Source organism: Camelina sativa, chromosome 7 (assembly GCF_030686135.1).
Source record: "Camelina sativa cultivar CO46 ecotype springtype chromosome 7, ASM3068613v1".
Classification (NCBI taxonomy): Eukaryota; Viridiplantae; Streptophyta; class Magnoliopsida; order Brassicales; family Brassicaceae; genus Camelina; species Camelina sativa.
In genome coordinates this window covers 25,469,946-25,497,303 of record NC_141886.1, presented here as the reverse complement: position 1 = coordinate 25,497,303, position 27,358 = coordinate 25,469,946, and the positions used below count along the sequence as shown (strand labels likewise).

Genomic DNA, 27,358 nt, shown 5'->3' with positions numbered 1-27,358 from the left:
GGTCGTTTCCCTGGCTTCAACGATTCACTTTTTACCCTATATATGCATATCATTTGATTTATGACGAAATAAATGTACGTTAAGTTAGATTGTGCCTTGTAAATTTTGGTAGTTGGAGTATCAAATCCTACAGCCACACAACATATAGAAAATCAATATTTAATTAGTTCACACTTGGGAGCTTGTGTTAACATCATAAACTTTATTCAAATAATTCATATCCACGGAAATATATAGCTAATATAAAGAGCAATATTCTTTTTTTTTCTTTTTTTTTTTTTTTTTTTTTTTTAGAAAAAAAGAGCAATATTCTTTTAACAAACGAGATAGCTACCACTTACCAGTGGTAATACATAATCCCTGTGCCCACCCCAGTTCTTTAGAAATTTTACAGAACACGTACGTCGCGTCGGATAATTGTCTAATTAGGAGTATTATCACGCCTAAATAATTAGGGATGCTTTTGTGGCAAGATTAAGAGTCATTAGTTAAGAGTTAAGACCTAGACAAGTATAATTAACAACTTACAAGAGCGGACTCATGATTGGACGAACATGTTGATGAAACTTTTTAGTAGCAGATTCAATATGGAATCAAGTTAATGTGTGATCATGGCATGAGATGTGTTGTGCACACGTGGGAGGTCTAGATTAAATGTGCGATCAATGAAATGAAAACGATGGTTTATGCCCGTAATTTTAATCACCCAACTCTACTTTAATTATTACATTATCACCCTCCCATCAATTTGTATGTCGGTTGTTCTCACATAATAGCTCGAGCCTTCGATAAAATATATATATATATAAAAAAAAGAGTACGAGAGTCTACAAACACATTTATATAACATGCACATTTTTGATACAATATTGCAGGTATTCCACGTTGTTTTGATTGCTACTATTTCAAAAGTTGTTGGTTGATTAACAAAACAGGTATGAGATAAATTAAAGTTGTAATTAATACGACGAAAAATGAGAACAAAACCTTAGTTATCAAGTTACATTATATTTATTTATAATGTAAAACAGGTCTGGCTTTTTTTTTCTTTTGTTTTACATTATATTTATTTATAATTGAACTAGTAAATGCTATTTTAACTATACATGGACCACTTTTTTCTAAGGTGCAATTTAAATTTAAATTTTAACACTGAAAAAAACGTGTGTATGATTGATCCAATCTATACTATATTAGCGAATGCAAAGTCATAATGGTGCATGTTGATAAACATATACTCCCACCCTTTCAAAATATATGATGTTTTAGTTAAAACACGCATATTAAGGAATAATTACTTTTACAAAGTTTAACCAATCAGAAATAAGACTGCATAATATAAAATATAAAATTAATCTAAAAATTGCATTGAAAGTTGTAACATCTTATATTATAAAACAAAAATACTTCTCTAAACATCCTATATTATGAAAGGAAGGGAGTATTTTTATAACCGTCACATTCAAACATCAGTTACAATAAACAATAAGATGTTTAAATTGATTCAAAACATTTGCATAGTCATTTTTGTAAGTGATGTTCATAACTCATTAACATAATTATGATTCATGTAATAAGCATACAATTAGCAAAATAATTCTCAAGTATGAAATACAAAATCATCAGAAAAAAAAACAAAAAAAACTTTGCACGGACATGCAGATCAATTCCTAAGAAAATAAAAGAGATACAAAATGATCTCTTTGTTATATAATTAGTAAGGGGATTTTCAAAAATACTTATTTTTCTATGTAACTTTTTAAAAATACTTTTTCATGTTATATATTTTCAAAAAAAAAAAAAACTATGTATAAAATAACTAAATTCTAAGCCCTAAACTCCAAATACTAAATCATAACCCTTCAAAACTAAATCTTAAACGTAAAATAGAAAACCCAAACCTAAAATAAAAATTCTAAAAATTAATTTAACATATTGTAATTATGAAAATTAATTTAACATATTGTAATTGTGTAAAAGAGGGTAAAGGTAAAGATGTTCAAAAGAAAATATTTTTGAAAAAAGTATCCCAACAAAGATAATTCTGACAAATTCTCGATTAATTATCATTAATAACAAAGCTGGTTATTAATTGCTGCCTTCCTTATACTGGCTGGCTGTTTTATTTCACTAGCCTCTTTCATTGTCGAGTGTCGACTAGTTGGTACCCACATGATATAAACAATTTACAGTAACAGACATATTTAAATTTATGTATCTCATTTTTGCGATCATCACCGATTTCATCCATCTTCAAAACCCAGTATGGTAATCACCAACATCGATCAAGGTTCGGAAATGTATTGTTTCTACACTTGTACTTATACTTGGATAAAGTTTAGTTGCGTCGTCTAGATTAGACGCCGGCATATACGAACGTACGGTCTTACGCAAGCAGCGAACGAAGGCGTACGTAGTCAACGCATATCCAAGGAATTGTGTTAATTTAACCTTTTTCTTTCATTTGGACAAAATTTGATTGTTGACAAAAAGATTATAAAAAAAAAGAGTTTGATTGATAATGACATATTTTTAGATGATTAATTACTAATTAGTAATTTATGGTCTGCAAAATATAAAGTAGTGAGAGAGAGAGAGAGTACGTAAGAGTGAAGAGAGTCGTGCATACGTGCGGCCAAATGATCATTAAACATTCGCCTACGGCCAATTTTTTTTGAAAAATTATTGAGGTTCATTATGTACTTTTATCTATTATAGTAACTAGAGGCTCATTGTTTATAAAGAAACAAGACATTTTTAGTCTTGGATAATAATATTGTTTATATGGTCTTTTAAACTAAAAACTGAATAAACCTAAAATTAAACATAGAGATTACAATTTATGATAACTAATATATTCACATTCAAAGATAAATATAGTATAGTTTTACCCAAAAAAACAAAATATATATAGTAATGCCATCACTTTTATGCCAAAAAGAGGTACAAGTTATTTTTTGGACTTGATCTTTTGTTACTATTTTCATTTTTTAATGTAGATGTTAATTATTATTTTACAAATTTTTGTTTTATATGGATTGTATTTTTTTTTTAAACATGGCCTCGGGCTTCAGATATAGGCACGGCTCTGAGTGAACAGAAAATTAAATAGTGATTTGACATGAAGATTTGATACCCATAACAACATGTCTAACAAAAAAAATTGATACCCGGCCGGCCATAACTCGCTGCCTACGAAACTTTATATAAAAAATGTTTGGACTAATATATATATTTTCATATGAATTACAAAGCCTATAAAGGACCACACATAACTGATTGGGGATTTAACACACAACTAATTTATGTTAAAGTTGAGTCCAATTAAATACATATATTATATAATATTATTTACAGCCAAAATAACATCAAAATATGAATTCTGAAACAAGTCGTTGTGTAAGTTATTTGAAGATATGGTAAACTCAAATGACGCATAAAGTATGTGGTACGTGGTAACGTGAAATTTTGTATTCTATGTTTTTCTATGTGGGTTATTCAAGAAATTACAATTATAGTATATTTTTTTACGTTGGGCCATTCTAAAAGGTACTATATTTAATTTTTAGTAAGTCAAGTTTGTTAACTTCACAATCTTTTACTTATAAAACAAAACTTGGGCTCAAGTCTCCAATCATGATATTGGAGATGGTATAAAAGAAAAAAGAGATCATGGATGCGTTTATTTAATAATCTCAGTTAGGCTTTACACAAAAACGTGACCTTTTGACCTTTTGACCTTTTATCGAATCAATAGACTAAAAGTTCACCTAATGTACATGTACGAAAAAAGAAAAGAGAGATAAATGAAGAATAGAAAAGGTAAGCGAACTTATTTTGTGGCTGAGGTCGTTGAGAACAAGTCAATTTTAGTAGCCCCACATTGATTATATGTAGAAGAAGGCTTCAAATATAATTGCAAAGTGATATATTTGGGTCTGGTAAGTTATTGATACATTAAATGGATAACTGGCCCATTAACGCAATAAAATTGGACCCAACAATTTATTCAATATCACAATCACAATCACCATCAGAGATTCAGAGGTCAATCACAATCACATGATAAAATTATTTTAAAACTCATACAATACTAATGGACCATATTTTGTAATTTAGTGGGTTGTACTAGTATTAAAATACTATGTCATAACCCAGATCCACATCTGCATTTTATATGTTACTGATTAAAAAAAATTACTACCAAATCCATGTAAAATTAAAACAATAGAAACAATTTACAGTGTGATGATATATAAGTGGAGAATAAAAAAACAAAGTTAAAGAAGGTAGTGATCCCTAATATTAAAAGGGTGAGTTAAGTTTCGGATATTTTGAATAAAATTTGGCCCGTCAAATAAATGAATGAGGCCCAAGAAGTCCCGGTCGGCTAAATGTATGGCAAGTTATGAATCTACGTGGCACGTGGGAGAATATAATTCCTTACTGAAACTTTTTTTTTGGGTCTATGGAATGTTGTGGACGTTTTTTTTCTTGGTATGTACTGGACTTGTGGTTGTAAATTTGCGTTAACATCAACATCTATTAGCATGTACATAATACGGAATAAAAGTAAACAACTCAGCGGGGGTGCCCAAAGGGTTCGTTCCATTTGAAAACCACTCGTTATCATGCTATCACTGTTTATGCACCAATAAAATCTAAAAAAACTTATTTGGAGTTTGATGTGGGCTCTCCACATACGTGGTGCTGTTGGGCTCGGTTTCTCCTTACCGGACAGGAAAGAAAATGGTCCCTGCTGCCTGCTGGCCTATCGTGCTGTCCATGGTAGCTGGCTCCGATCAGTGCTGGCGACGTTGAGATCATTTTCTCCTAGGCCAAGTAAACAGTAGATTGAAGCCTTGAAGGAACAGCTTCTCGACGACCAGAACCGTGCAGCACGACGAACAGTTCCTTGAGACCAGAGACTACTAAAACATGATTTAAGTTTTATAAAATCGAACAATTTACAATTGTTAATCAAAGTTATTAATAGCTTATTATTTATACTTTTGTTTGAAATCTACAAATAGTATTACAATTTTGAGAAAGAAATTATAAAAATAACTGAGTAAAAAATATATTAGAAACAAAGAAAGAGATCATGGTCATATTAATAAAGATGATTTGCCATAATTTAGAAGTAGGTAAAGTTGGTGTTACTAGCTCAAATCATATTTGTATGTCTTTATGAACTGTAAAGGAAACAAACCATGCTAGTCGAAACTTAAAGAGACCCGAATAGCTTATACAAAATTTCAAATATATGAAACTTAGAAAATTAGCAATATAGAGACACTTTTTAACTGTAGAGTTCTGCAAACAATGAAGTAACAATATTATGCGCCTGTGCAGTGTGCACACATTTTATGGGTCTGTCTGTATGCGTGAGCTTTTATTCTATCTAACATTTAGTAAAAGTCTCTTGCAAGAAGTTGTAGAGCTCTTGAGCAACAAGAGAAGGATACTCTTCTTGAGGCAAGAGTGCACCTTCAACCTCCACGAATTTGCTAACTCCTTTGGCTCCTCTTAATGCTTCCATTTCAGCTTTAGATCTCTTTGGAGCTCCTTTCGTTGACATCACCATAATCGGAAATTTTCCTTCCAAATCAGCAAAGAGTTGAAGAAATTCCTCCCGGGATGAAACAGGGTCGAGTAAACCTGTCAAGAAAGCTGCAGGGACGTAGCGTGATCCCTTCTGCTTTGTTAACTCGTATCTGCTTTGGATTATGGCATCGGTCACGTTGGTCTGGTCTGCATAAACATGAGATTTGTACTGAGACTCGATAGACTTCTCGTTGCTCACCAACATGTTGTACATCATCCAACCAACTCCAGGTGCTCTTAGAGTTCCTCTTAGCATACCGTACCTGTTGATAGAAAAAGCCGGGCCATCAAGAGAGGAAAGCTTTTATCTTCTTTTTCTATTTTTTTATGAAAAGATGTAAACGGACCTGGTTACCATGGAAGAATCACGACCAAAGACAATAGGCAGGGGTCCAGCCCACGTAGGTGCGACAGCAGCAATGGCTGATGGTTTAAGTAGCCCACGTTGGGTAGCACGGAGTGCTAGTGTTGCTGCATGCCCTCCTCCGATGATTACCAGATCATCATTACCTGTTTCGGTTTAACATGGACTATGTCAAGATATTGCTTGTACTCTTTAGTTCTTTGGGAAAGCGAATAATGCGGATCAAAGAAAACCCGATTCAGGCATATAAGCATTCAGACCCACAAAGAAGACTTAATTTCAGAATGAGCTAAGATTAAGGGACTCTAAACACGGTAAGGGCTCATGTACAACAACTAAGAATCAGTTTTCATATCGAACTACTGTATGCAGAACCGGAACTACAGCCATGGAGAGTATTTGTAGCTTTTCACTGTTGTCACCATAATAATGTCAACACAAGCAGAAGAAGAGACGGTTCACACTAACCTGACTGGCTCATTGGGCTCTCAGGTGAGTTCATGAAGTCGACCACAAACTTCTCCATGACATCTGTGTCGTATTCCATCTTTGGTCTACCAGAATAGCCAAGACCAGGCCAATCTACAATAGTTGCTCGCCAGTTGACTTCCCCATCACGCTGCACAATGTCTTTAGCCACAGATCTCCACTCCTCAACGGTGCTAACATCTGATATTGTTGGTATCATAAGGATATTCTTAGCTGATTCACTTTTCTCCCTCTCATGCTCTTCATAATATATACCGATCGAGTTTCCCTTGAACTTCCACTGCCAATTGCTTGTCTAAAACAGAACAGAATCATCCCATAAAACTTCTAAAGTAAGAAAAGCAATCTAAATTATAGAGCTAATAGTAATTATATGAATCAAAATCCATTTTTTAACAAAGAAATCTCGATAAATCTGAATATGACTAATACAATTTTGCCTAGTTCCTTCTCCAAGTCCCCACCATAAATTGAACAATAAAGAGCAAGACGATCACACATAACGAAATACTAGTAAACTCACCTTAGTTTGGACTGAAGATTTGTCATCGATGGAGATCGAGGGCACAGAAGCTCGCACCGAAACCGGTTTGGGGTATTTTGGAGTAAGCAATAGAAATGGTCTGCGAATTTTGCAGGAAAAGGGTACGAAAGGTGGTGACGATATGGAGAATGCAGATGAAGCAGCCATGGAATCGAAATAATACAAAAAAGTTAGGATTTTTCGAAGATCTGGTAAGCGAGAAAGAAGGAAACGACGATTCAAAAGGTTGAGACTTTAGAACCAGAACCACCCAGACGTGCTTGGTCTTTCTCGTCAAAGTTTGGTAAAATCTGTTAGACATTTACAATTACAGTCCAAAATTATTTCCTATATTACGTGTTCGGCCATAAGAATGAAAAGGGACAAAATACCCCCCAAACCCAGCGCAATGTAAACCACAAACCTCGCAAATGAAGAAGACCTCTCTGAAATTTTGTGTTGGTAGTGAAGTCTTCATTGATGACGAGGTCATTAGTTGAATCATTAAAACCACAAAACGATATGTCGTTTGGTGTACAATTATATTCAGAACTTTTACCAGTAGTCACTGCATGAGCAAGAACCGTCCTTGAATGAATGGAAGCGATTTCTGTCTCTGACCACAATCTCTACTTCATAAACCTTTGAAGTTAGTTTCATAACAGCGTGACAATCTCTGCAAATTCTAAGATTTTTCACTATCCTGATATTTGCTCCTTTGGGTAATCTAGCTAGAGCAAATGCAAGTGCAAGCTTTTCGCTGTGTTTACTCACTTGATCTTCCTTTTCTTCCTCTTCGACATCATATAAAGCACTTGCTACTTCTGGTGCATACCCAGCTTCATTTCTAAGCCTCAAGATTATTTCTTTTAGCTTCTCGTGAGCCTCTATATCGATTCCCTTCTTTTTCTCCCCTGCAGTGAACTTGAACATGGTTTTGCCAACTTCAACAGAGCTCCAAGCAGTTATCTTCTTGATTCTCTGGACAATCATTGACTTTCTGATACAAGCAACATCCTTCCATTTACCCGCAATAGCATAAGCATTCGACAAAAGAACAAGATCCCCCGAGTTATTTGGGTCAAGCTCATTAAGCCTTTGTTTTACTTGCTCTGCCATTTCAATATTCCCATGACTACTGCACGCCCCGAGAAGAGTCCGCCACACTATGGCTGTTGGCGCAATTGGCATTTGGCTTATAAAATTATAAGCCTTTTGAAGTTTTCCAGATCGGCCATATAAATCAACCATGCAACCATAGTGTTCAATCGCTGGTTCTATATGGTAAACCCTCTTCATCTTAGAGAAGTAATCTTCACCTTCTTTGATCAGTCCAGCATGGCTGCAAGCATACAAAAGTGACACAAACGATACCCCGTCTGGTGTAACACCAGATGCAATCATTTCATTGAAGAGTCTTATAGCTTCTTCCCCGTGACCATACATAGCTAAGCCAGCTATCATTGATGTCCAAGATACAATACTTCTCTTATCTTGCATACCTTCAAAGACTAACCAAGCCATTAGGACATCACCGCACCTAGAATACATATCAATAAGCGCATTGTTCACAGAAACTATCCAACTATACCCTGATTTCTCTACAAACCCGTGTATCGTCTTCCCAAACTCAAATGCCCTGGATTGTGAACATGCAGAAAGAACTCCAGTCAGACTTACCTCGTTTGGTCTCATCTCCGCTCGTTGCAACTCCCTGAAATACGAGAAAGCATCACTGAAACTCCCATTATGAGCAAACCCAACAATCATAGTGCTCCAAGAGACATCATCTCTGTGAGGCATCTCCAAGAAGATCCGTTTAGCACTCTCAACCTCCCCAGATTTAGTGTACCCAGCAAGCATCACGTTCCACGATGTGTGATTCTTTACCAGCATCTTATCATAGATTTCCCTGGCTTTGGAAACATCATTCCCCCTGAAACAGGCAGTGATCACAGCGTTCCACGCAACCAAATTCGGTTGACGCATTTCGTCGAACACCTTGCGAGCAAACTCCACACACCCACATTCCCCATACATACCGATCAAAGTAGTACCAACGAACAAATGCGAATCAAGGCCATGCTTCAAAGCTTGACAATGCATCTGAAACCCAGTTCTTAAACACCTTAAATTCGCAACCGCCTTGACAACAAACGCGAAGGAGAAGCTATCCGGAAAGACTAAACCTTTCCGAATCATCTCCACAAACACCGCTACGGAGTTACCCGGGTCATCGGATTCGGAGTAGCCCCGGACGAGAGTGTTGAACATGAACGCATCGGGTTCAGGAAAACAGAACAAAAGACGTCGAGCGTAAGGTAAAGCGTCGGGAATGGAAACCGCACATTGTAAGATAAGTTTTCCGGTGAAGTAAGAATCGGAATCGACGCCGGATTTGATAAAGAAGCCATGGATTTGAGTTAGAGCTCTTAAGCTCTTGCAGTTAGTAAGGAGAGATAGACAATGGTGCATTGCCATAGACATTGGTCACAACACAGCACCCATAAAAATAAAAAAGATTGGAATTTTTAAAATAACAGAATCCAGATAAATCTTAAAGTATTATCACAAAAACCCACTTTCCACTCATGGTATACTTTCCCAAGTTTTTTGTTTATGTGTCCAGTTTCTTTTTACATTTTTGCCCTTACTAACAACTTACATCTCTTTCTCTCATTCTTTTCTCTCTTTTTCTCTTCTTTTTTGTTGTTAACACTTTAACAAAGTAAAATATATTTATTTGTTATCATAAAACAAATTTTCTATTTATTTATATAAAATATGTTATGATTATATATTTTCTACATTTTAAGATACATATTGCTATATTTTTTATGAATTTTTAGATTATACAGTATCCATCAGTCGTTGAACATTTGTTCAATTATAAGTGGATAATCAATTGCAGTATTGTTAATAGATAGTTACTTGTGTTTATTCATACATAAATTTGGTTAGATCTTTATCCATAGCATATTATCCATAACACAACATAGACCAAATAAGTACAAAACCCTTTAAATCTAAATTTTAAATCCTAGAACATAAACCCTTGAACCTAAAACCAAAACTATTCACTTTAAAAAAAAAAAACAAAGTTTAGTGGATAGGAAAACTGTGGATAGGTCTCCATGGATTTACAAAGCATATCTAGACATTAAGCTGAAGAATAACAGTGGAATGGTGGCTATGGATGTGATCATGTAGATATTTTTTTGTGGATACCAATGTAGACAGACCAAATAATCATCATACAACATCCACACAATTAAATCCATAGACACCATGATCTCCTTGCTTCATATTTTGTGTTGGTCCAAAAACATATACACTCATAAGTGGTTAATAAACAAAATAAAAATTAACAACATTGATTTATTTAGAACATTGAATATCAATCATGTGGATTAGTAGTTATGGATACTTATCTTATAATATCTTGCTCATTCTTTACATGAGCAGAAATTTGTCCAAGATAAATTAGCCACATAGATTTCTTTTAGCTAAATGTTTTTGTACTATTTTTCAGCTAGAAGGATTTCTTTTAGGGTTTAGGGTTTAGGGTTTAGGGTTTAGGGTTTAGGGTTCAGGGTTTAGGGTTTAGGGTTCAGGGTTCGGGGTTTAGGGTTTAGGGTTTAGGGTTTATACCCTAAATATTAAATCCTAACACCACATAGACACTAAATCCATATAAGCCCAAAAACGTAAACCTTATTCCCTAAATCTTAAATCCTAAACCCTAAACCATACACCTTGAACCCTAAATCCTAAACCATGAATTAAAAATATAGACACATCATCCACATACCTAAACCTAAACTTTTAACCTTAACCCCTAAATCCTACACCTTGAACCTTAGACAATACAACTTGAACTCAAAACATAGACATTGAATCTATATACCATCTAAAGTCTAAACCCTAAACTATGGTGATGTCTGAACATGCAACAAACTTGTCAATAAATTTCATCTGGATTGCTTGTCCACGTGGTCAGAGTTTGGTGGATAGGCTTAGAGATTAATAATGACCATGTTTGTTGTGTAGTATGCTTCTAGTGACACTTCTAAGTTCTAATATCTCTAATTCTAGCTTAAAAATAGTACAAAAACATTTGGCTAAAAGACATCTAAGTGGCTAAACTATAGTGATGTTTGAACATGCAACAAACTTGTCAATAAATTTCATCTGGATTGCTTGTCCACGTGGTCAGAATTTGGTGGATAGGCTTTGAGATTAATAATGACCATGTTTATTGTGTAGTATGCTTCTAGTGACACTTCTAAGTTCTAATATACCTACTTCTAGCTGAAAAATAGTACAAAAACATTTAGCTAAAAGAAATCTATGTGGCTAATTTATCTTGGACAAATTTCTGCTCATGTAAAGAATGAGCAAGATATTATAAGATAAGTATCCATAACTACTAATCCACATGATTGATATTCAATGTTCTAAATAAATCAATGTTGTTAATTTTTATTTTGTTTATTAACCACTTATGAGTGTATATGTTTCTGGACCAACACAAAATATGAAGCAAGGAGCTCATGGTGTCTATGGATTTAATTGTGTGGATGTTGTATGATGATTCTTTGGTCTGTCTACATTGGTATCCACAAAAAATATCCACATGATCACATCCATAGCCACCATTCAACTGCTATTTTCAGCTTAATGTCTAGATATGCTTTGTAAATCCATGGAGACCTATCCACAGTTTTTCTATCCACTAAACTTTGTTTTTTTTTTAAAGTGAATAGTTTTGGTTTTAGGTTTAAGGGTTTATGTTCTAGGATTTAAAATTTAGAATTAAAGGGTTTTGTACTTATTTGGTCTATGTTGTTTTATGGATAATATGATATGGATAAAGATCTAATCAAATTTATGTATGTATATTTTGTATGAATAAACACAAGTAACTATCTATTAACAATACTGCAATTGATTATCCACTTATAATTGAACAAATGTTCAACGACTGATGGATACTGTATAATCTAAAAATTCATAAAAAATATAGCAATATGTATCTTAAAATGTAGAAAATATATAATCATAACATATTTTACATAAATAAATAGAAAATTTGTTTTATGATAACAAATAAATATATTTTACTTTGTTAAAGTGTTAACAACAAAAAAAGAAGAGAAAAAGAGAGAAAAGAAGGAGAGAAAGAGAGGTAAGTTGTTAATAAGGGCAAAAATGTAAAAAGAAAGTGGACACATAAACAAAAAACTTGGGAAAGTATACATGAGTGGAAAGTGGGTTTTTGTGACAGAACTCAACCCAAAGTAGGTTTTCATGATATTCACCCATCTTTTAATGTGTATTATATGTATGTATATAAAGTGTACTTTACTCATTCCTGGTGCTGCCACGTCATCACCACTGTGAGTTAACTAAGGCTATCTTTCTGAAGCCCAATTTTACACGACAACCCAGTAAGCAAATCCTATTTTTTTCTTTTAACATATATATTAAAGCCCATTACGAGTACATCTATATTACATGTGTAATATGTATGATCTTCGAATAAAACCTTCTTCCATGTATCTCCACTCCGCCGCCGTTAATGTGCGACCTCAACCGTCCCCCCATCTTGATTCCGTTCTGTCACCTTAAACGTTTTCAATCTTCTAGGTGCCGTTGATTGAGTCTACTTCTTTTCCTTCTTTCTTCATTCTTTCTTTATTTGCTAATTCTTCAAACCCTTTCACCTATCTGCATCGGATCATCTTCCTCTGAAACAGTAATTCAAGGCATATCAATGCTCTCTCATTCAATTCAAGGCCGACTACTTTTTTCTTTAATTGGTGCAAGGTGAAGTCTTATATAATGTCCTCTCCCCCAATTTCATGCCTCTTACAATTTCCTTACTTTCTCAATTTTATCTTTACTCACATGGAGCTTTTACAACAGATGACCAATCATGAAAGAAAGAGAGCGATAGAGGACATGGAGCTTTTACAAGCAAAGCATGAGATTGAGAATGCACCAATCGATGACAAAGACCCTCTCCTCTACGCTCCTCTGTATCCCAATGTTTCCATCTTCAAAAAGTGAGTTGTATTTTTTGTGTGTTTTCTTGTAGCTGCACCAAAGCTTATGTATTCTGATGACACTGATTTCAGTTGATATTGAAATCCTCAAGAGCTATGTTTGCAAAGAAGGAGATAAACCAATAATGCATAGTCCAATACTTAGAGGGATTTATGTATCTGAAGGCTGGTTTATGAAAATCATTGAATCCAACAACAACAAATTTGTCACAAAGGACAACGACCTAGAATCCTGGAATGGAATCCTAGAATGGCACGAGGAAATGGAATCCTAGAATGGCACCTTATAGTCCTTCGAGAAGATCATCATCATCATCATCTGTTTCCAAGATACTGCGTATCTCCACCTTCGACCACTCCTACCGGCGCTGGTTATATCGAACACGAGGTCTCCAAGCTTGATACTCTCGCTGGCATTGCCATCAAATACGGCGTTGAGGTATTATAGTTTAGAAAGCTGAATGAATCGTGTTTACAAGGATTAGTTTTTTCTTTTTGGGGGCTTGTGTGTGTGTGTTTTTTTTTTAATTAAGTGTGGTGATTGATCAGGTTGCAGATATTACGAAGCCGAATGGGCTTGTGTCTGATCTTCAGATGTTTGCTCTCAAGTCTCTCCGGATACCATTACCTGGCAGACATCCTCCTTCCCCATGCTTATCTAACGGCTCTCTTAATCTTGGGTATTTTTTTTAGCCTCTTCATCCTCTCTTCGTGGTATGTAGTCTGTGACAGTGACTTAAAAGGTTTTTGCAGAACTTGAGCTGTTTACATTAGATTACATGTAAGTTATGCTGTTGTGCATTTTCCAAGTAACATTAAGAAACTTAGACTAGGTTAGCAAGCTCATTGAAAGAAAGTTCCATAAGATCAGGATCGTGTTAAGGAGCGATGATATCAAACCAAGATGGGTACAGCTTTCCCTTGTAAAAGAACCGTTTTGACATTTTGAATTCTGTTGTTCATCATGTCACCGCAGAACCAAAGTTACTACTAGAAAAATGTAAAGTTTCTATCGGCGCTAGAGTTTGTGCAGAAGGCTATGAACTCTTAAGTTTATTTTATCTTGATTAGTTCCTTACAACCAATGTTCTTTAAAGCAAGTAAGAGAGAATGAGTAAAAGTACAATTAAGTAGAGTCGTAAAAATGATCATTATCATCGTCTACTGATTTGCATTAAAGGACATCCACATATCAAAGTAATCATATTCCCATGAAATCTTCTTGTAGAGAGGGGTGTTCGGAGCAAGCTTTATCGTCAGCAAGCAATGGCAACAACCAAGACGTATTATTTGACTCCTTCCAGTCTTTGAGTTTGAAGCCTTCAGAAAAGAAGGTGTCTCCAGCCATGAACTCCTTGCAAGGATACTATGGATTGAAACCAAAAAACAGAAGAGCTTCTGAAGGTTTTGATATGGCTGTGTACAAGAAGAGTCTTCTCATCTCCAAGACGATGATCAGTACCTATCATGATAGTCAAACTGTAAGGTAAAAAGAAACTGTAAGGTAAAAAAAAAAAAAAAGAATAATAGAATAGTACTAGCAAACTTCATTTTATTTGGCGATGTTTCCATCTTCCATAGGCTGCTCTCTTCCATATTTTGAAGGTTTTTGATTTATTATTTATAACCCTTCAATGACATTTCAACACTTGACGTACCATATTAACTGGTTTCGGCTGCTTTCATTATTGCATATAAAAATATCTTGACGTACCGAAATAATTTGGCAACAACAAAATTGTACTGGATTGTCATTATGAATGGTATCAAAAATAGTATGCATGGAAGCATATGTAACCCAGTGCCCAGTGGTGAGATCGTAAAACTTGGTGGGATGATAAGATCAAGAAGTCTAAAATTAAGTTCATTCAACATTGTTATCATATTGGATACCGAAAGTTGCATTCTAAAAGTTAGCAATTATGATATACGCATCACAAGGAGAAATGTTAAGAAACAAAACTAAAAAGTTATAAATCATCATTGCAGGCAGACTGAAGTTTCAAACACTACTTTTTTGACACTACAGTCAATATGATGTCAAAACTGCTACTGCCTACTTGGTTACATATTTATGAAAGGTGATGCTCAGTCGTTATCGTTTGTTTTCTACAATCAACTTAAAGAGACATCATTCAATTTACAAAAGAAAAAAAAAGACACTGCTCAGAGACCATCCGCTTTATTATAATTTTGAAAAGCTATAATCAGTTTATACAAGATTTAGACAGTGGTGGTCCAAATTTGAATAATTTCGTAGAATCATAAATGACACTGCTCATTGATCTGGACAATTAATTTGTCTCTCTATTTTTTTCTTTTTCTTTTTGTCAAAACCGTCGACATTTTTTGTTTTTTGTGTGTGTATGTTTCCTACTTTAGAATGTTGTATATGCTTACAAACCCGATAACGTAGCAGTGATGAAACAAAAGTATTTAGCACTTCCACTTTATTATAACTGTTTTGTAAATCAACCATTTATTAAAATATATATATATATATATATATATATATATATATATATCATTTGAAAATCTTTAGTCCGGGTCGAAACCAATCTGATCTATCTCTCTAGATAAATGTGGTTGTTGAATCATCTCTATGTAACCAAACTCGACTTGATCTCTCTATGTAAATAAAGTTGTTGAATTGTTTTTTTTTTTTTTATAGCTAAAATGGAGTATGAAAATAGAGGAAATCGATACCATTCCTCAAATCTTTTACCACTAACTTAACAAATACTTTTAGAAAAAAATAATATCAGACACTACAAATATGCAATTTAAATAACTGAAAAACAAAAACAAATTTTAAAATAAACATAACTAATATAAAATAAAAATGTAAAACTACACAGTAGATTGTATTTAATGCAAAAAAAGAAAGCAAGAAAGCCAAAATCACCATTTTCAAAAAAAAAACACGAAAAAATAACAACAAAATATAAAGAGAAATAACAAAACACATTAAAAATATCCACCAAAAAAACACATATCACACCCTAATCAAACTCACGCGTGAAGCACCGACCAAATACTAGACAATGAAAAAATGAAAAATAATAATAAATTAATCACAACTAACAACTACAACAAAACAACAATTTTAAGTACACAATGTTAACTTCTTATCACAATTATTGAAAAAAACATTAAAAAACATAGAAGATGATCTCAAATTTTGAAAAGTAAACAGCACACTAAATTATACTTACTGGAAAACCTATTTTTTAAAAAAATATCCAACAAACAACATAAACACCCAAATCAAACACAAAAACAGACATAAAAATGAATTTACATAACCAAAATTTAATATACACAAAAAAAATCCAAAATACACTTTTATCTAACTCTCGCGCGTAGCGCGGGTCAATTGCTAGTATTCTCATAAACACTAAAAAAATTGTTGTTTTACAAATCAGAAATCCAAAGAAAAAATGAAAAAGAAGATGAAGAAGAGAATTGAAGCCGGCACAAGGGACAGCGTTGATTGATCTGTGACCACTGGTTGATACAAACTCCATGAAAATCATGTTCACAAGGCAACTTCACGACGACTGATACTTCAACGTAATCCTCCATGCAAATCACACATCCCGTCGAACCATTAAAGTTATATCGGAGCAACTTGATCGCCGGTGGTGGTGGTAAATCATCATCCGCAGGAACAGAGCAATACCTCTCTGTCAACAGTTTCTCTGAGTCTGTATCGATGTCAAAAACTTTAGTACTGATCTTCCAAATCTTGACTTCAGTAACTCCTCTGCCTTTTGACAATACAGACGCAAGAGCTACGTCGATCTCTCGCGTGATAGTGGAGCAGTCATTGGCTACGTCGAAGCGGCTCATGATATGGGAGATGCCGTTGCAGTTTAGGGAGAAAGTAAAGGGGTTGGAGATAAAAGTGGTTCCGTTGGGACAACTAGAGTACCAGACGGCGTAGTTTTCAGCGTGTAGGGGCGTAAGGCTTGTTGTGCGATGGTCGATGGTTTGATCGGGAAGAGCGAGTGAGGAGGAGGTTGCTGTTTGTAGACGGATACTTCTGCGGATGACTTCGGCGCATGTTAGCTCGGCGGTAAGCGGATTAATTACTTGCATGGAAGATGTAACAGTGTACGCAAACTCACTAGAATCCATCTTAATTTGACCTCTCTTTTTGGGGGAGGAGAAGAAGAGACATATGTGATGGTTTTATAGTTTTATGTTACAATTTAGACGGTAAATAAGGACTTTGGATAAGTATTAATTTTATTTAATCTCAACGAGATGATTAAGTATTTTTGTTTTTACAATTTATAAATGTAATTTTTTATTATTTCATCTGTTTAATCCGAAAACGAATGAATTTTAGTTACTTGTTTCCCTTGTTATATGTTATCAAAACTTGTGTTCACAATTATAAGAACAGCAGAAAACATAATTACGGACCATATCCAAACCAAACTAAATATTGTAACTAGTTTTCATAATTTTACAAACTGAACAACCGAACCAAAACAGAACTGAAATCCGGATTGAACACCTTTAGTAATTGGCGATCGACACAAGGGACACAGACGATTGAGTTGCAACCAGTCGTAGATGCAAACTCCATGAAAGTCATGGTTACATGGCAATTTAGTCACTACTGATCCGTACGAATAACTTTCCATGCAAATCACGCATTCTTGCTTCTCCTCCCTCATCGAATCCAAATCTATAGGTATAGCCGACCTGTACCCCGGTGGATCGTAGCTCTTGACCAACAACCTCTCTGCAGCTCTGTTGAATTTATAAACCTCAGTCCTGATCCTCCAAATCTTGATTTCAACCATTCCTCTGCCTCTCGATGGTGATGATTTAACAGCCATGTCGATATCGCGCAAGAGGGTGGAGCAACCGTATTTGGTGACGCCGAAGCTGCTCATGATATCTGATATTCTGGTGTAGTCTAGTGAGTAGTAATTAGTAGTGCTCTTGCTTGGTCTGGAGATAATGGTGGCTTCGTTGGGACAACGACGAACGATACTGGCGACGACGGTTTGATTGTTTGTGGAGTAAGTGGGTTGGTTCAGTAGTGAAATAAAGCTGGTGTGATGTTCGATGGTTTGATCGGGTAGAGACACTAAAGGTTTTCTTTCGTCCATGAAGAGATGGATTTTTTTGCGGAGGACTTTAGTGCGGGTTAGCTCAGCGGTAAGCGGCCGAGTGGTTGAGTGCTGGCGTATAGAGACACTGTACTCAACACTGTTCTCAAAAATAGTGCAATCCATGGAGAGAGAATAATTAACGAGATTTTTTTTTTTTTTTTTTTTTTTTTTTTTTTTTTTTTTTTTTTTTTTGAGACGAGGCATCATCAGGCCTATCTATGATGATGGTTTTATAGTGGAAAAAGCCATTTATTTTCTATATCCTATTCATGTTCCAACTAGGTTACTAGGACTTAGGAGGCTAGGATATGAGTATTTAGTTAATTAATACTCCCTTTATCTCAAAATATAAGATATTTTATAGAAGTTTTTTGTTTCATATAAGATGTTTTCAAGTTTTTTATGCAACTTTTAGATTAGTTTAATATTTTATATTATGCAGTATTGTTTATGATTGGTTGAACTTGTTAAAAGTAAAAACTTCTTAATTTGGGTATTTTAGTTAAAACATCCTATATTTTGAAACGGAAGGAGTAAAATAAAAGGAAATCCCCTATATATTAATAGGGAAACATTCTTGCAAAAAATGCTGATGTGTCGTTGTCAACCCTCATTAATTAATATTAATTACATCTATACCATTATAGATTTAAATCAAATTTCATTAGATAAATTAAAACCATTTGTCATTTAATTTGAATCTATATAATACTCCTTTAAAAAACAACAAAATATATTTTTAAAAAACATAATAATTACTCACGATTTATTAAAATAAATTTCATACAATTTTTTTCACCAAGTTAAAATTATTTTCCACGTTGAAATATATATTTCACAAGTGTTTTACACAAAATAAACCCAAATTTAAATAAAACAAACAAAAACTTTAGTTACATATTTTGTTTTACACAAACTAATCTTAGATTCAAAATAATAATTTTATTTAAATTGATTTATCCGTACTATGTGCGGGTTGTTACCTAGTAAATTATTATTTACTAGATTTTATCTGAATTACACGAAAGTGTCGTCCAATAGTATATATTCGATTGGGTAAACGTAAAACTATAAAAATTTGCTTTATGGATAAACCTTCCAAATCTTGCAAATATATGTGATTTGTTGTGATTATCTCTCTCCACCACATTATACGTTTCAATAGTTTAAATATCGAAATTCCTAATTTTTTGAAATTGATTCGGATTTCGAACCAAAAGCAATCCCATAAACAAACAACAGTATTAACAATTTTATTTTTATTTTTTTTAAAAAGAAAAAAAATTGTGTTTTATTCAACAAAATTTTGTGTGCTTTAAAATAGATACAGGAAAAAACAAAAAGAGATAATTAAAAAAAAAATCAAAAGACCAACTCGGCCATCTTGACTTTTTGTTGACTAAAATGACTACTAACTATATAATACTTTTATATCATATACTAATATTTATAAGCTCCGTTTTTTGAAAGTTTCCTTCTTCATTCCGGTTCAACTACAGTATAGCGCTGATGAGCTAATATAATGATTTGTGTAGCGAAGGCGAGCTTAAACTCCTTAAAGATCTCTCCTTTATCATCTTCCTTAAGATTATTATCTTCCGTTACCAATTCCCGAAACCAGTTGTCACTTCCCAGCAAAGATTGCACTTCTTTTTTTAACCCTTTTCAATTCTTCAATGATCGATCAAATTCAAGGCTTTGCACCCTCAGAACAACCAGAGTTCTGCAAGCCCATTTGGTTAGGCGATGTATTTTGCCTTTTGATGTGTTCCTTACTAAATCTTTGCTTAGTTGGTATGCAAACTCCGGTTCCATGGTCAACGCAGCTAAGCTGTTCGATACAATTCCTCAACCAGATGTTGTTTCTTGTAATATTATGATCTCTGGTTACAAACAGCATCGGTTGTTTGAAGAATCATTGAGATTTTTCTCTAAGATGCATTCTTTTGGTTTTGAGGCTAATGAGATTAGTTATGGGTCTGTGATTTCGGCTTCTAGTGCTCTTCAGGCTCCTCTGTTCAGTGAGCTTGTGTGTTGTCATGCTATAAAGATTGGTTATTTCTTGTATGAAGTTGTTCAATCGTCTTTGATAGATGCATTCTCGAAGAATCTCAGGTTTGAGGATGCTTTTAAGGTGTTCCGTGACACTTTATCTGCTAATGTGTATTGTTGGAACACTATCATAGCTGGGGCACTGAGAAACCAAAACTATGGTGCTGTCTTTGATCTTTTCCATGAAATGTGTGTTGGGTTTCAGAAACCTGATAGTTATACATATTCCAGTGTTTTGGCTGCGTGTGCTTCCCTTGAGGAACTTATGTTTGGAAAAGCTGTTCAAGGTCGGGTGATTAAATGCGGAGCAGAAGATGTATTTGTTTGTACTGCAATTGTTGATTTATATGCCAAATCTGGGCATATGGCTGAAGCTAGGGAAGTATTCTCACGTATCCCCAACCCTAGTGTTGTCTCTTGGACAGTAATGCTGTCTGGTTACACAAATAGTAATGATGCTATCTCTGCTCTTGAAATATTCAAGGAAATGAGACACTCACGTGTTGAGATCAACAGCTGCACTGTAACTAGTGTGATTTCTGCTTGTGGTAGACCTTCTATGTTCTGTGAAGCAAGCCAGGTCCATGCTTGGGTCTTTAAGAGTGGTTTCTGTCTCGATTTCTCAGTGGCTGCCGCCTTGATTAGTATGTACTCAAAGAGTGGAGATATTGATCTCTCCGAGCGGGTGTTTGAGGATTTGGACGATTTTCAGAGGCAAAATATAGTAAACGTAATGGTCACTTCATTTTCGCAAAATAAGAAGCCTAGTAAAGCAATAAGACTGTTTACTAGAATGCTTCAGGAAGGTTTGAGACCCGATGAGTTTAGTGTATGCAGTTTGATTAGTGTATTAGATTGTTTGAATTTAGGTAAGCAGGTTCACAGTTACACCCTTAAAAGTGGGTTAGTCCTTGATCTCACTGTGGGAAGTTCTCTTTTTACAATGTACTCCAAATGTGGTAGTTTGGAAGAATCATACAAATTATTCCAAGAGATACCTTTCAAAGACAATGCTTGCTGGGCTTCCATGATTTCTGGTTTCAATGAGTACGGTTATCTAAGAGAAGCTGTCGGACTATTCCGCGAGATGTTGGATGATGGAATAATCCCTGATGAAAGCACTCTAGCTGCTGTTCTAACTGTGTGTTCTTCACTTCCTTCTCTGCCAAGAGGTAAAGAGATACATGGGTACACACTAAGAGCTGGAATCGACAAGGGAATGCCTCTCGGTTCTGCACTAGTAAACGCGTATTCAAAATGTGGCTCACTAAAGTTGGCTAGACAGGTTTATGATAGGCTCCCAGAACTGGATCCAGTGTCATGTTCATCTTTAATTTCAGGATATTCACAACACGGGTTAATCCAGGATGGCTTCTTCTTATTTCGTGATATGGTCATGTCTGGTTTTACCATGGATTCTTTTGCAGCTTCATCCATTCTTAAAGCCACTGCTCTCTCAGACGAATCATCTCTGGGAGCTCAAGTTCATGCCTACATCACAAAAATTGGATTGTACACAGAGCCTTCTGTAGGTAGCTCACTCCTGACAATGTATTCGAAATTTGGAAGCATTGAGGACTGCTGTAAAGCATTTAGCCAGATCAATGGCCCAGATTTAATAGCATGGACAGCTCTGATTGCAAGTTTTGCTCAACATGGAAAGGCCGCTGAAGCGTTGCAAGTGTACAATCTTATGAAGGAAAAAGGATTCAAGCCTGATAAAGTTACTTTTGTGGGAGTCTTGTCTGCTTGTAGTCACGGTGGTTTGGTCGAAGAAGGCTATTTCCATCTCAACTCGATGGTAAAAGAGTATGGTCTCGAACCTGAGAATCGACATTATGTCTGCATGGTCGATGCTCTAGGGAGGTCAGGAAGACTTAGAGAAGCTGAGAGTTTTATCAAAAGTATGCCTATAAAACCGGACGCCTTGGTCTGGGGAACATTGCTTGCTGCTTGCAAACTTTACGGGGATGTTGAACTTGGGAAGCTAGCTGCGAAAATGGCTATAAAGTTAGAGCCATCAGACGCTGGAGCGTATATTTCACTCTCGAACATCCTTGCAGAGGTTGGTGAGTGGGACGAAGTGGAAGAAACTCGTAAGCTGATGAAAGGAATAGGTGTACAGAAGGAACCAGGTTGGAGTTCTGTCTGATGTTAAAGCTCTGGTGAAAAGCCGTGAGGTTGATTATTGTCCTGTGTGTGGGGATAATCCAAAATGTTCAGAAATGGATGCAGCAGTCCTGCCCAAGGTAATGATGTAGGAAGAACTGGAAATAGTTGGAGATTGCTTGCATTGTAGAAGACAAGCCTTTTCGTATGATTGATTAGAGGAATCTCCTGGACAACAGTCAGTTCTCAAAACCATTTTTATTATTTTTCGTAATGATATCACTTAAGATCATTCCAGAGAAAATAGTTGGTTGTAAAGTAGTTGCTGGTTTCCATTTTCTTGGGCGGCAATACAGTCAAACATAATTCAATAATTTATCTCTTGGCTCGGTTCCTTCATCTTGATCTCTAAAAGTAACGACATTCATGAAATAAACAATCGTAATGTAATATTAATTAAAACATTCAACGTTCAAAGTTTTGACTTTGAATGAAAGATAAGATAATGGCATAATGCACACAATATGCTTGATGAACAAGACAAAAATATCCAAAGTAGACTCTCTGGTCTTAAAACTCTATATAAGAATTTGAAAAATGAAGCAAAATTCATATTCCCCAACAAGATTTTAAGAAAAGAAGAAAAAAAAAGAGTTTTAAGAGAATGGAGGAGCAGAGGAGCAAAGTGACATTACATGGGATGTGGACAAGCACATACTCAAAGAGGGTAGAAATCGCCCTTAAACTCAAAGGCATACTCTATGAGTATGTCGAAGAAGATCTTCAGAACAAAAGTGAATCGCTGATTCAACTCAACCCAGTGCACAAGAAGATTCCTGTTCTTGTCCATAATGGGAAACCAGTGGCTGAATCACTTGTGATTCTTGAATACATCGATGAGACGTGGAAGAACTCTCCTCGTTTCTTTCCAGAGGATACTTATGAAAGGGCTCAGGTCAGGTTCTGGGTCAGCTACATCAACCAACAGGTGTCTTCCCCAAATCTCTTATGCAAAATAAACCTCATACATTGATATGATTAGCAGACTAATGACTATTTCTTGTTGCAGGTGTTTGAGGTCATGGGTCAAGTCGTGTTTCAAGAGGGTGAAGCTCAAGCAAAGTCTGTAGAAGAGGCAAGAAAGAGAGTCCAAGTTCTTGAAGAGGGACTCAAGAAGCATTTCCCGAATAAAAACATCAGAGAGAATGATGATGTAGGGCTTTTGGAAATCACCATCATTGCTACTTTTGGAGCCCACAAAGCCTATCGTGAAGCACTTGGTGTAGAGATAATTGATCCAGTGAACACTCCGACTTTATACAACTGGATAGAACGTCTGCAAGATCTGACTGTGATGAAAGAAGTCGAAGTGCCTCGTGATAAGTTGGTGAACTTTCTCCAAAACTATAGACAAAAGCTTCTCCAGCAGGCTGCAAGTGCGTAACTAGATCAAGATGTTGGTCTAGTGATGAATCATCTAGATTCAATATTGTCTCAGAGGATAACAGATTGAGAGTTAGATTACCGTTTGAAGTAAGAAATAATTCCTTGAGGCAGATATTTATGGACTTGTGTAGCTACTAATGTATGATAATGAACTAAATAAAGCATTTGTGGTATCTCCAATCTTTCTATAGCCACCTGAAACGCTTTCTTGTTATACTTTAGCGAGAAATAAGTTGGTAACATCAATGATAACATTTCTAATCAAGATGTGACTTGATCGTTGTAAGATCTATTTCACAGATATTGTAAGCAACTAACCACACATAACAAAAAGGGTATAGTACTCAGGAAGCTCCAAATACCTCGTGCAACTTCTTAAAGTGGCTAGGTGTTCCTTGTCTAGGGCTTCTTAAATGTGAAGTTGAGAACGACTTGGAGCATGCTCCTGTAGTGCTTTTGGCCTGTGTTCAATTCTATCTTGAAGCATCACCAAAAAAGGGAAAGAAGAAATGGAATCAAAGCAGAGAACCACTTTCTTCGACTTTTCAGGAGTTGAGTATTGCAACAGGACAAAACAAAAGCTTCATCACCAGATATCATGTTTAAAAGAACAGAGCAGCTCCAACATCTTTGTGTCTTGGAGCTCTACACCCCAAAATGGCAATTCAATACAGATTTTAGCTGCTCAGACCAACGGTTAAGTTACCATCTTCTCCAGGAATGGCTCAACAAAGTCCTGAGATGCACGAACTTGAGCAGTTCTTTAAACAACCAGATATGAGGTAAGCCATTGTATCAGATTCATATGCCTACCACTGTGAAACCCTTTTTCTTGCGTAGCCTTTTATCTCTAAGGCCATCAAAAAGAAGTTCATAAGCATAATATGTAATACAGCTCTTCTTCAACAGATCCTCCAAGACAAGCTTAGGAGCAGCCACCTCCTTTTTGTCAAAATCAAAAATGGTGTTGACAGCCTCAGGGACCAGTCCTTTCTGGACCATCAGATGGATAATACCGGCAGCCTCGTAAACTCTATCCTCCACACAAAGACAGTTTATTACACGTCCAAGCGTTGTGAGCGATGGAATAAACCCATTTTCCATCATCTTCAGTAGATACTTGTACCCCAAATCGACATTTCCCGTTTTGCAAAAACCATCAACCATAAGCCGGTATGTGTATCCATCAGGAACAATACAACGATCAACCATCTCTTGGAATAGTTTTCCCGCCATAGTAACATTTAGCTTCTCAGTGAAAGCATGAATGATGATATTATATGTTGGCGTTGAACTCGAAACCTTATAAACCTCTTCCATCTTCCGAAATAGCGTGTATGCTCCATCCAAGTCTCCATTTTTGCAAAACCCGTCGATCAACGTTCCAAACGTAACCGCATCTGGATTCACACTCTTGTTTTTCATTTCTACCAGCAACCCCAAGGCTTCATCTACTTTTCGGTATCTGCAAAGACTCTCCAGAAGTATATTAAACGTGAATAAGTTGGGGGCACAACCTTTTGCTATCATCGTTTTATATGTTTCCATCACATCTTCATACTTTGAAGTTTTGCAGAGACCATTCAACAAAGAGTTGTAAGTGTACACGTCAGGATCAACGCCACTGTCCAACATAACATCTAAGATCTCAAGTGCGTTTTCCATTTTCAACTGTGTAGAATAACCATGAATCAAAATGTTGAAAGTAAATATGTCAGGAAAGTACCCTTTGGAGATCATAACTTTAACAAGACCATCAGCATCAGAAACACACCCCATCTTGCATAATCCATTTACAAGTATGTTAAAAGTCTGCACCTCGGGAATCAAACCCTTTTCAGACATTTCACTCGCCAACTGAGCAGCCTCCAGAATTAAACCCTGGTTAGACAATCCTTTGATCAGTGTGTTGTAAAGAATAACATTAGGCTTTACTCCTTTCCCTAAGGCCTCATTAAATAAAGCTAAAGCACGATTTGTATCACCTTCGTGGCACAATCCGTCAATTAAGGAGCGATATGTAAACTCGTCAGGCACAAACCCATTGAAAACAGCATTACCTAGAATCCTTTCTGCAAGTTGCACCATTCCACTTTTGCAATATCCAGCTATTAGTGTGTTATAGGTAAAACTATCAGGCTCAAGCCCTTCATTAACCATTTTGCCTAAGTAAGCCTCTGCCTCCTGAAACTTGGAATTCTTACATAAGCCACATATAAGATTGTTATACGTGACAACATCAGGCTTTGGCCCCTGATCTATGAGACAACCTACCATACGAACAGCACCATCAAGCTCACCTTTCTGACAAAGCCCTTGAATGAAAAAATTATAAGTAAACAGATTCGGTAAAACACCTCTTTTGATAACTTTATCAAGTAGTTTTTCACACTCCTTAACATCTCCTTTCTTACAAAGAACATGTAGAAGCTTGTTAAACGTACTAACACAAAGAGAAACACCCGATCCAAGCATCTTCCCAAACAACTCATACGCCTCATCCTTAAAATCCTCCTCATAAAACCCACCAACCACCGTACAATAAGCAACCACATTCATCTCACAGCCTTGAGAAGACATATTGTTAAGAAGCCTCAAAGCAGCGTGAGGCCGACTCGTCTTGCAAAAAGACTTCATCCTAATCGTAAAGGAGTACACATCAGGTGTAATCCCCTTGTCACGCATCCTCAAATACACCTTGTGAGCTTGATCAAAGTAACCACTATCAACCAAGATACTCATAATAGCATTATAAGAGAAAACCGTAGGCTGACAATCATAAAAATCCATCCTTTCAAACACATTCACAGCTTCCTGAACTTTACCTTTCCTACCGTAGTTCTTCATTGCGCCAACATAAACACCTTCAAGGATATGGTTAGAAACATTAAGACGCATATCCACAAAAACCTCTTCCATGGCTTCGAATCTCCCATGAAGGCCAAGCTTTTCAATCACGCTGCGGTAAGTAGATAAAGTATGCTTGAAACCATCCTCTTTCTTCATCGAATTGAACATTTCTAATGCTTTCATTGGATCCCTCTGACATTTTATAACTGCAGTTACATGTCTCGGAAGCAGAGGAGGACCCATGAAGGAGAAGAAAAAACAAAAAATCGTAACCTAACCCCTAAAAATCCAGAAGCTTTGATTTCGTTTCACAGAGATATTTAGCAAAGAAGACGGAAGAACCCTAACAAAATCTGATTATAAAATCGGAAAAGCCAGATTCTTTATCACTGAGGAGAAGACCCGGAAATCGATTGCAATGGGATTGTAAAATTCACCGACGAAACTACAACGGCTATGGCCGAGTTGGGACTCCGGCGCAGAAGCGAGTGGAAAAGTTTGGATAAATAATTTATTCACTTAGAACGTTGATATGGCCGAGTTGGTCTAAGGCGTCAGATTAAGGTTCTGGTCCGAAAGGGCGTGGGTTCAAATCCCACTGTCAACATTCCTTTTATTTTTTTTTAATTTTCTGTTAAGAGCAATAATGTTTTACTTTTAAGTGGTCCAGAAGTAAATCATACGACAGAAAACGGGAAATGACATAATCCGCTTTTAT

The 27,358-nt window shown here is 35.7% G+C and overlaps 5 protein-coding genes, 1 non-coding gene and 3 pseudogenes across 9 annotated transcripts; 4 read left to right on the top strand and 5 right to left on the bottom strand.

Moving 5' to 3' along the window:
• Positions 1-5,203: 5,203 nt before the first annotated feature.
• LOC104704886 (uncharacterized) lies at positions 5,204-7,294 on the bottom strand. The gene is made up of 4 exons (XM_019227131.2): positions 6,984-7,294; positions 6,440-6,755; positions 5,955-6,117; positions 5,204-5,870 (listed from the first exon to the last, which is right to left on the bottom strand). Exons 1-4 carry the CDS (start codon positions 7,149-7,151, stop codon positions 5,405-5,407), a joined length of 1,113 nt encoding a protein of 370 aa, XP_019082676.2. The 5' UTR covers positions 7,152-7,294; the 3' UTR covers positions 5,204-5,404.
• A 134-nt stretch (positions 7,295-7,428) lies between these two features.
• On the bottom strand, positions 7,429-9,510 carry LOC147941696 (pentatricopeptide repeat-containing protein At1g74630 pseudogene; annotated as a pseudogene). The gene has a single exon (XR_015561116.1). The product of XR_015561116.1 is annotated as a pentatricopeptide repeat-containing protein At1g74630 pseudogene (transcript).
• Positions 9,511-12,495: 2,985 nt separating this feature from the next.
• Positions 12,496-14,711, top strand: LOC104702189 (uncharacterized; annotated as a pseudogene). Its single transcript, XR_015560829.1, has 5 exons — positions 12,496-12,812; positions 12,912-13,051; positions 13,124-13,490; positions 13,601-13,731; positions 14,280-14,711. The product of XR_015560829.1 is annotated as an uncharacterized LOC104702189 (transcript).
• Positions 14,712-16,465: 1,754 nt separating this feature from the next.
• LOC104704885 (uncharacterized) lies at positions 16,466-17,191 on the bottom strand. Its single transcript, XM_010420899.3, has one exon. The coding sequence runs from the start codon at positions 17,189-17,191 to the stop codon at positions 16,466-16,468; it is 726 nt and encodes a 241-aa protein (XP_010419201.1).
• Positions 17,192-17,479: 288 nt separating this feature from the next.
• LOC104704884 (uncharacterized) lies at positions 17,480-18,382 on the bottom strand. The gene has a single exon (XM_010420897.3). The coding sequence runs from the start codon at positions 18,304-18,306 to the stop codon at positions 17,518-17,520; it is 789 nt and encodes a 262-aa protein (XP_010419199.2). The 5' UTR covers positions 18,307-18,382; the 3' UTR covers positions 17,480-17,517.
• Positions 18,383-19,631: 1,249 nt separating this feature from the next.
• On the top strand, positions 19,632-22,743 carry LOC104702187 (pentatricopeptide repeat-containing protein At1g74600, chloroplastic pseudogene; annotated as a pseudogene). Its single transcript, XR_015561114.1, has one exon. The product of XR_015561114.1 is annotated as a pentatricopeptide repeat-containing protein At1g74600, chloroplastic pseudogene (transcript).
• Positions 22,744-22,891: 148 nt separating this feature from the next.
• LOC104702183 (uncharacterized) lies at positions 22,892-27,174 on the bottom strand. Its single transcript, XM_087457008.1, has 3 exons — positions 24,153-27,174; positions 23,870-23,985; positions 22,892-23,774 (listed from the first exon to the last, which is right to left on the bottom strand). Exon 1 carries the CDS (start codon positions 26,881-26,883, stop codon positions 24,592-24,594), a length of 2,292 nt encoding a protein of 763 aa, XP_087313134.1. The 5' UTR covers positions 26,884-27,174; the 3' UTR covers positions 22,892-23,774; positions 23,870-23,985; positions 24,153-24,591.
• On the top strand, positions 23,009-23,970 carry LOC104702182 (glutathione S-transferase U10-like). Its single transcript, XM_010418011.3, has 2 exons — positions 23,009-23,332; positions 23,414-23,970. Exons 1-2 carry the CDS (start codon positions 23,009-23,011, stop codon positions 23,786-23,788), a joined length of 699 nt encoding a protein of 232 aa, XP_010416313.1. The 3' UTR covers positions 23,789-23,970.
• Positions 27,167-27,247, top strand: TRNAL-AAG (transfer RNA leucine (anticodon AAG)). Its single transcript has one exon. It is a non-coding gene; the product is annotated as a tRNA-Leu (tRNA).
• Positions 27,248-27,358: the final 111 nt, after the last annotated feature.

Excerpts from the sequence above, each read along its gene's own strand:
- LOC104704885 (XM_010420899.3), bottom strand. The coding sequence starts at position 17,191 with ATGGATTCTAGTGAGTTTGCGTACACTGTTACATCTTCCATGCAAGTA.
- LOC104702183 (XM_087457008.1), bottom strand. The coding sequence starts at position 26,883 with ATGGGTCCTCCTCTGCTTCCGAGACATGTAACTGCAGTTATAAAATGT.
- LOC104702182 (XM_010418011.3), top strand. The coding sequence starts at position 23,009 with ATGGAGGAGCAGAGGAGCAAAGTGACATTACATGGGATGTGGACAAGC. Across the intron at positions 23,333-23,413 it reads TCAGCTACATCAACCAACAG|GTGTTTGAGGTCATGGGTCA; the intron begins GTGTCTTCCCCA and ends TTCTTGTTGCAG.
- LOC104704884 (XM_010420897.3), bottom strand. The coding sequence starts at position 18,306 with ATGGATTGCACTATTTTTGAGAACAGTGTTGAGTACAGTGTCTCTATA.
- LOC104704886 (XM_019227131.2), bottom strand. The coding sequence starts at position 7,151 with ATGGCTGCTTCATCTGCATTCTCCATATCGTCACCACCTTTCGTACCC. Across the intron at positions 6,118-6,439 it reads GAGCCCAATGAGCCAGTCAG|GTAATGATGATCTGGTAATC; the intron begins GTTAGTGTGAAC and ends AAACCGAAACAG. Across the intron at positions 5,871-5,954 it reads GATTCTTCCATGGTAACCAG|GTACGGTATGCTAAGAGGAA; the intron begins GTCCGTTTACAT and ends TTCTATCAACAG.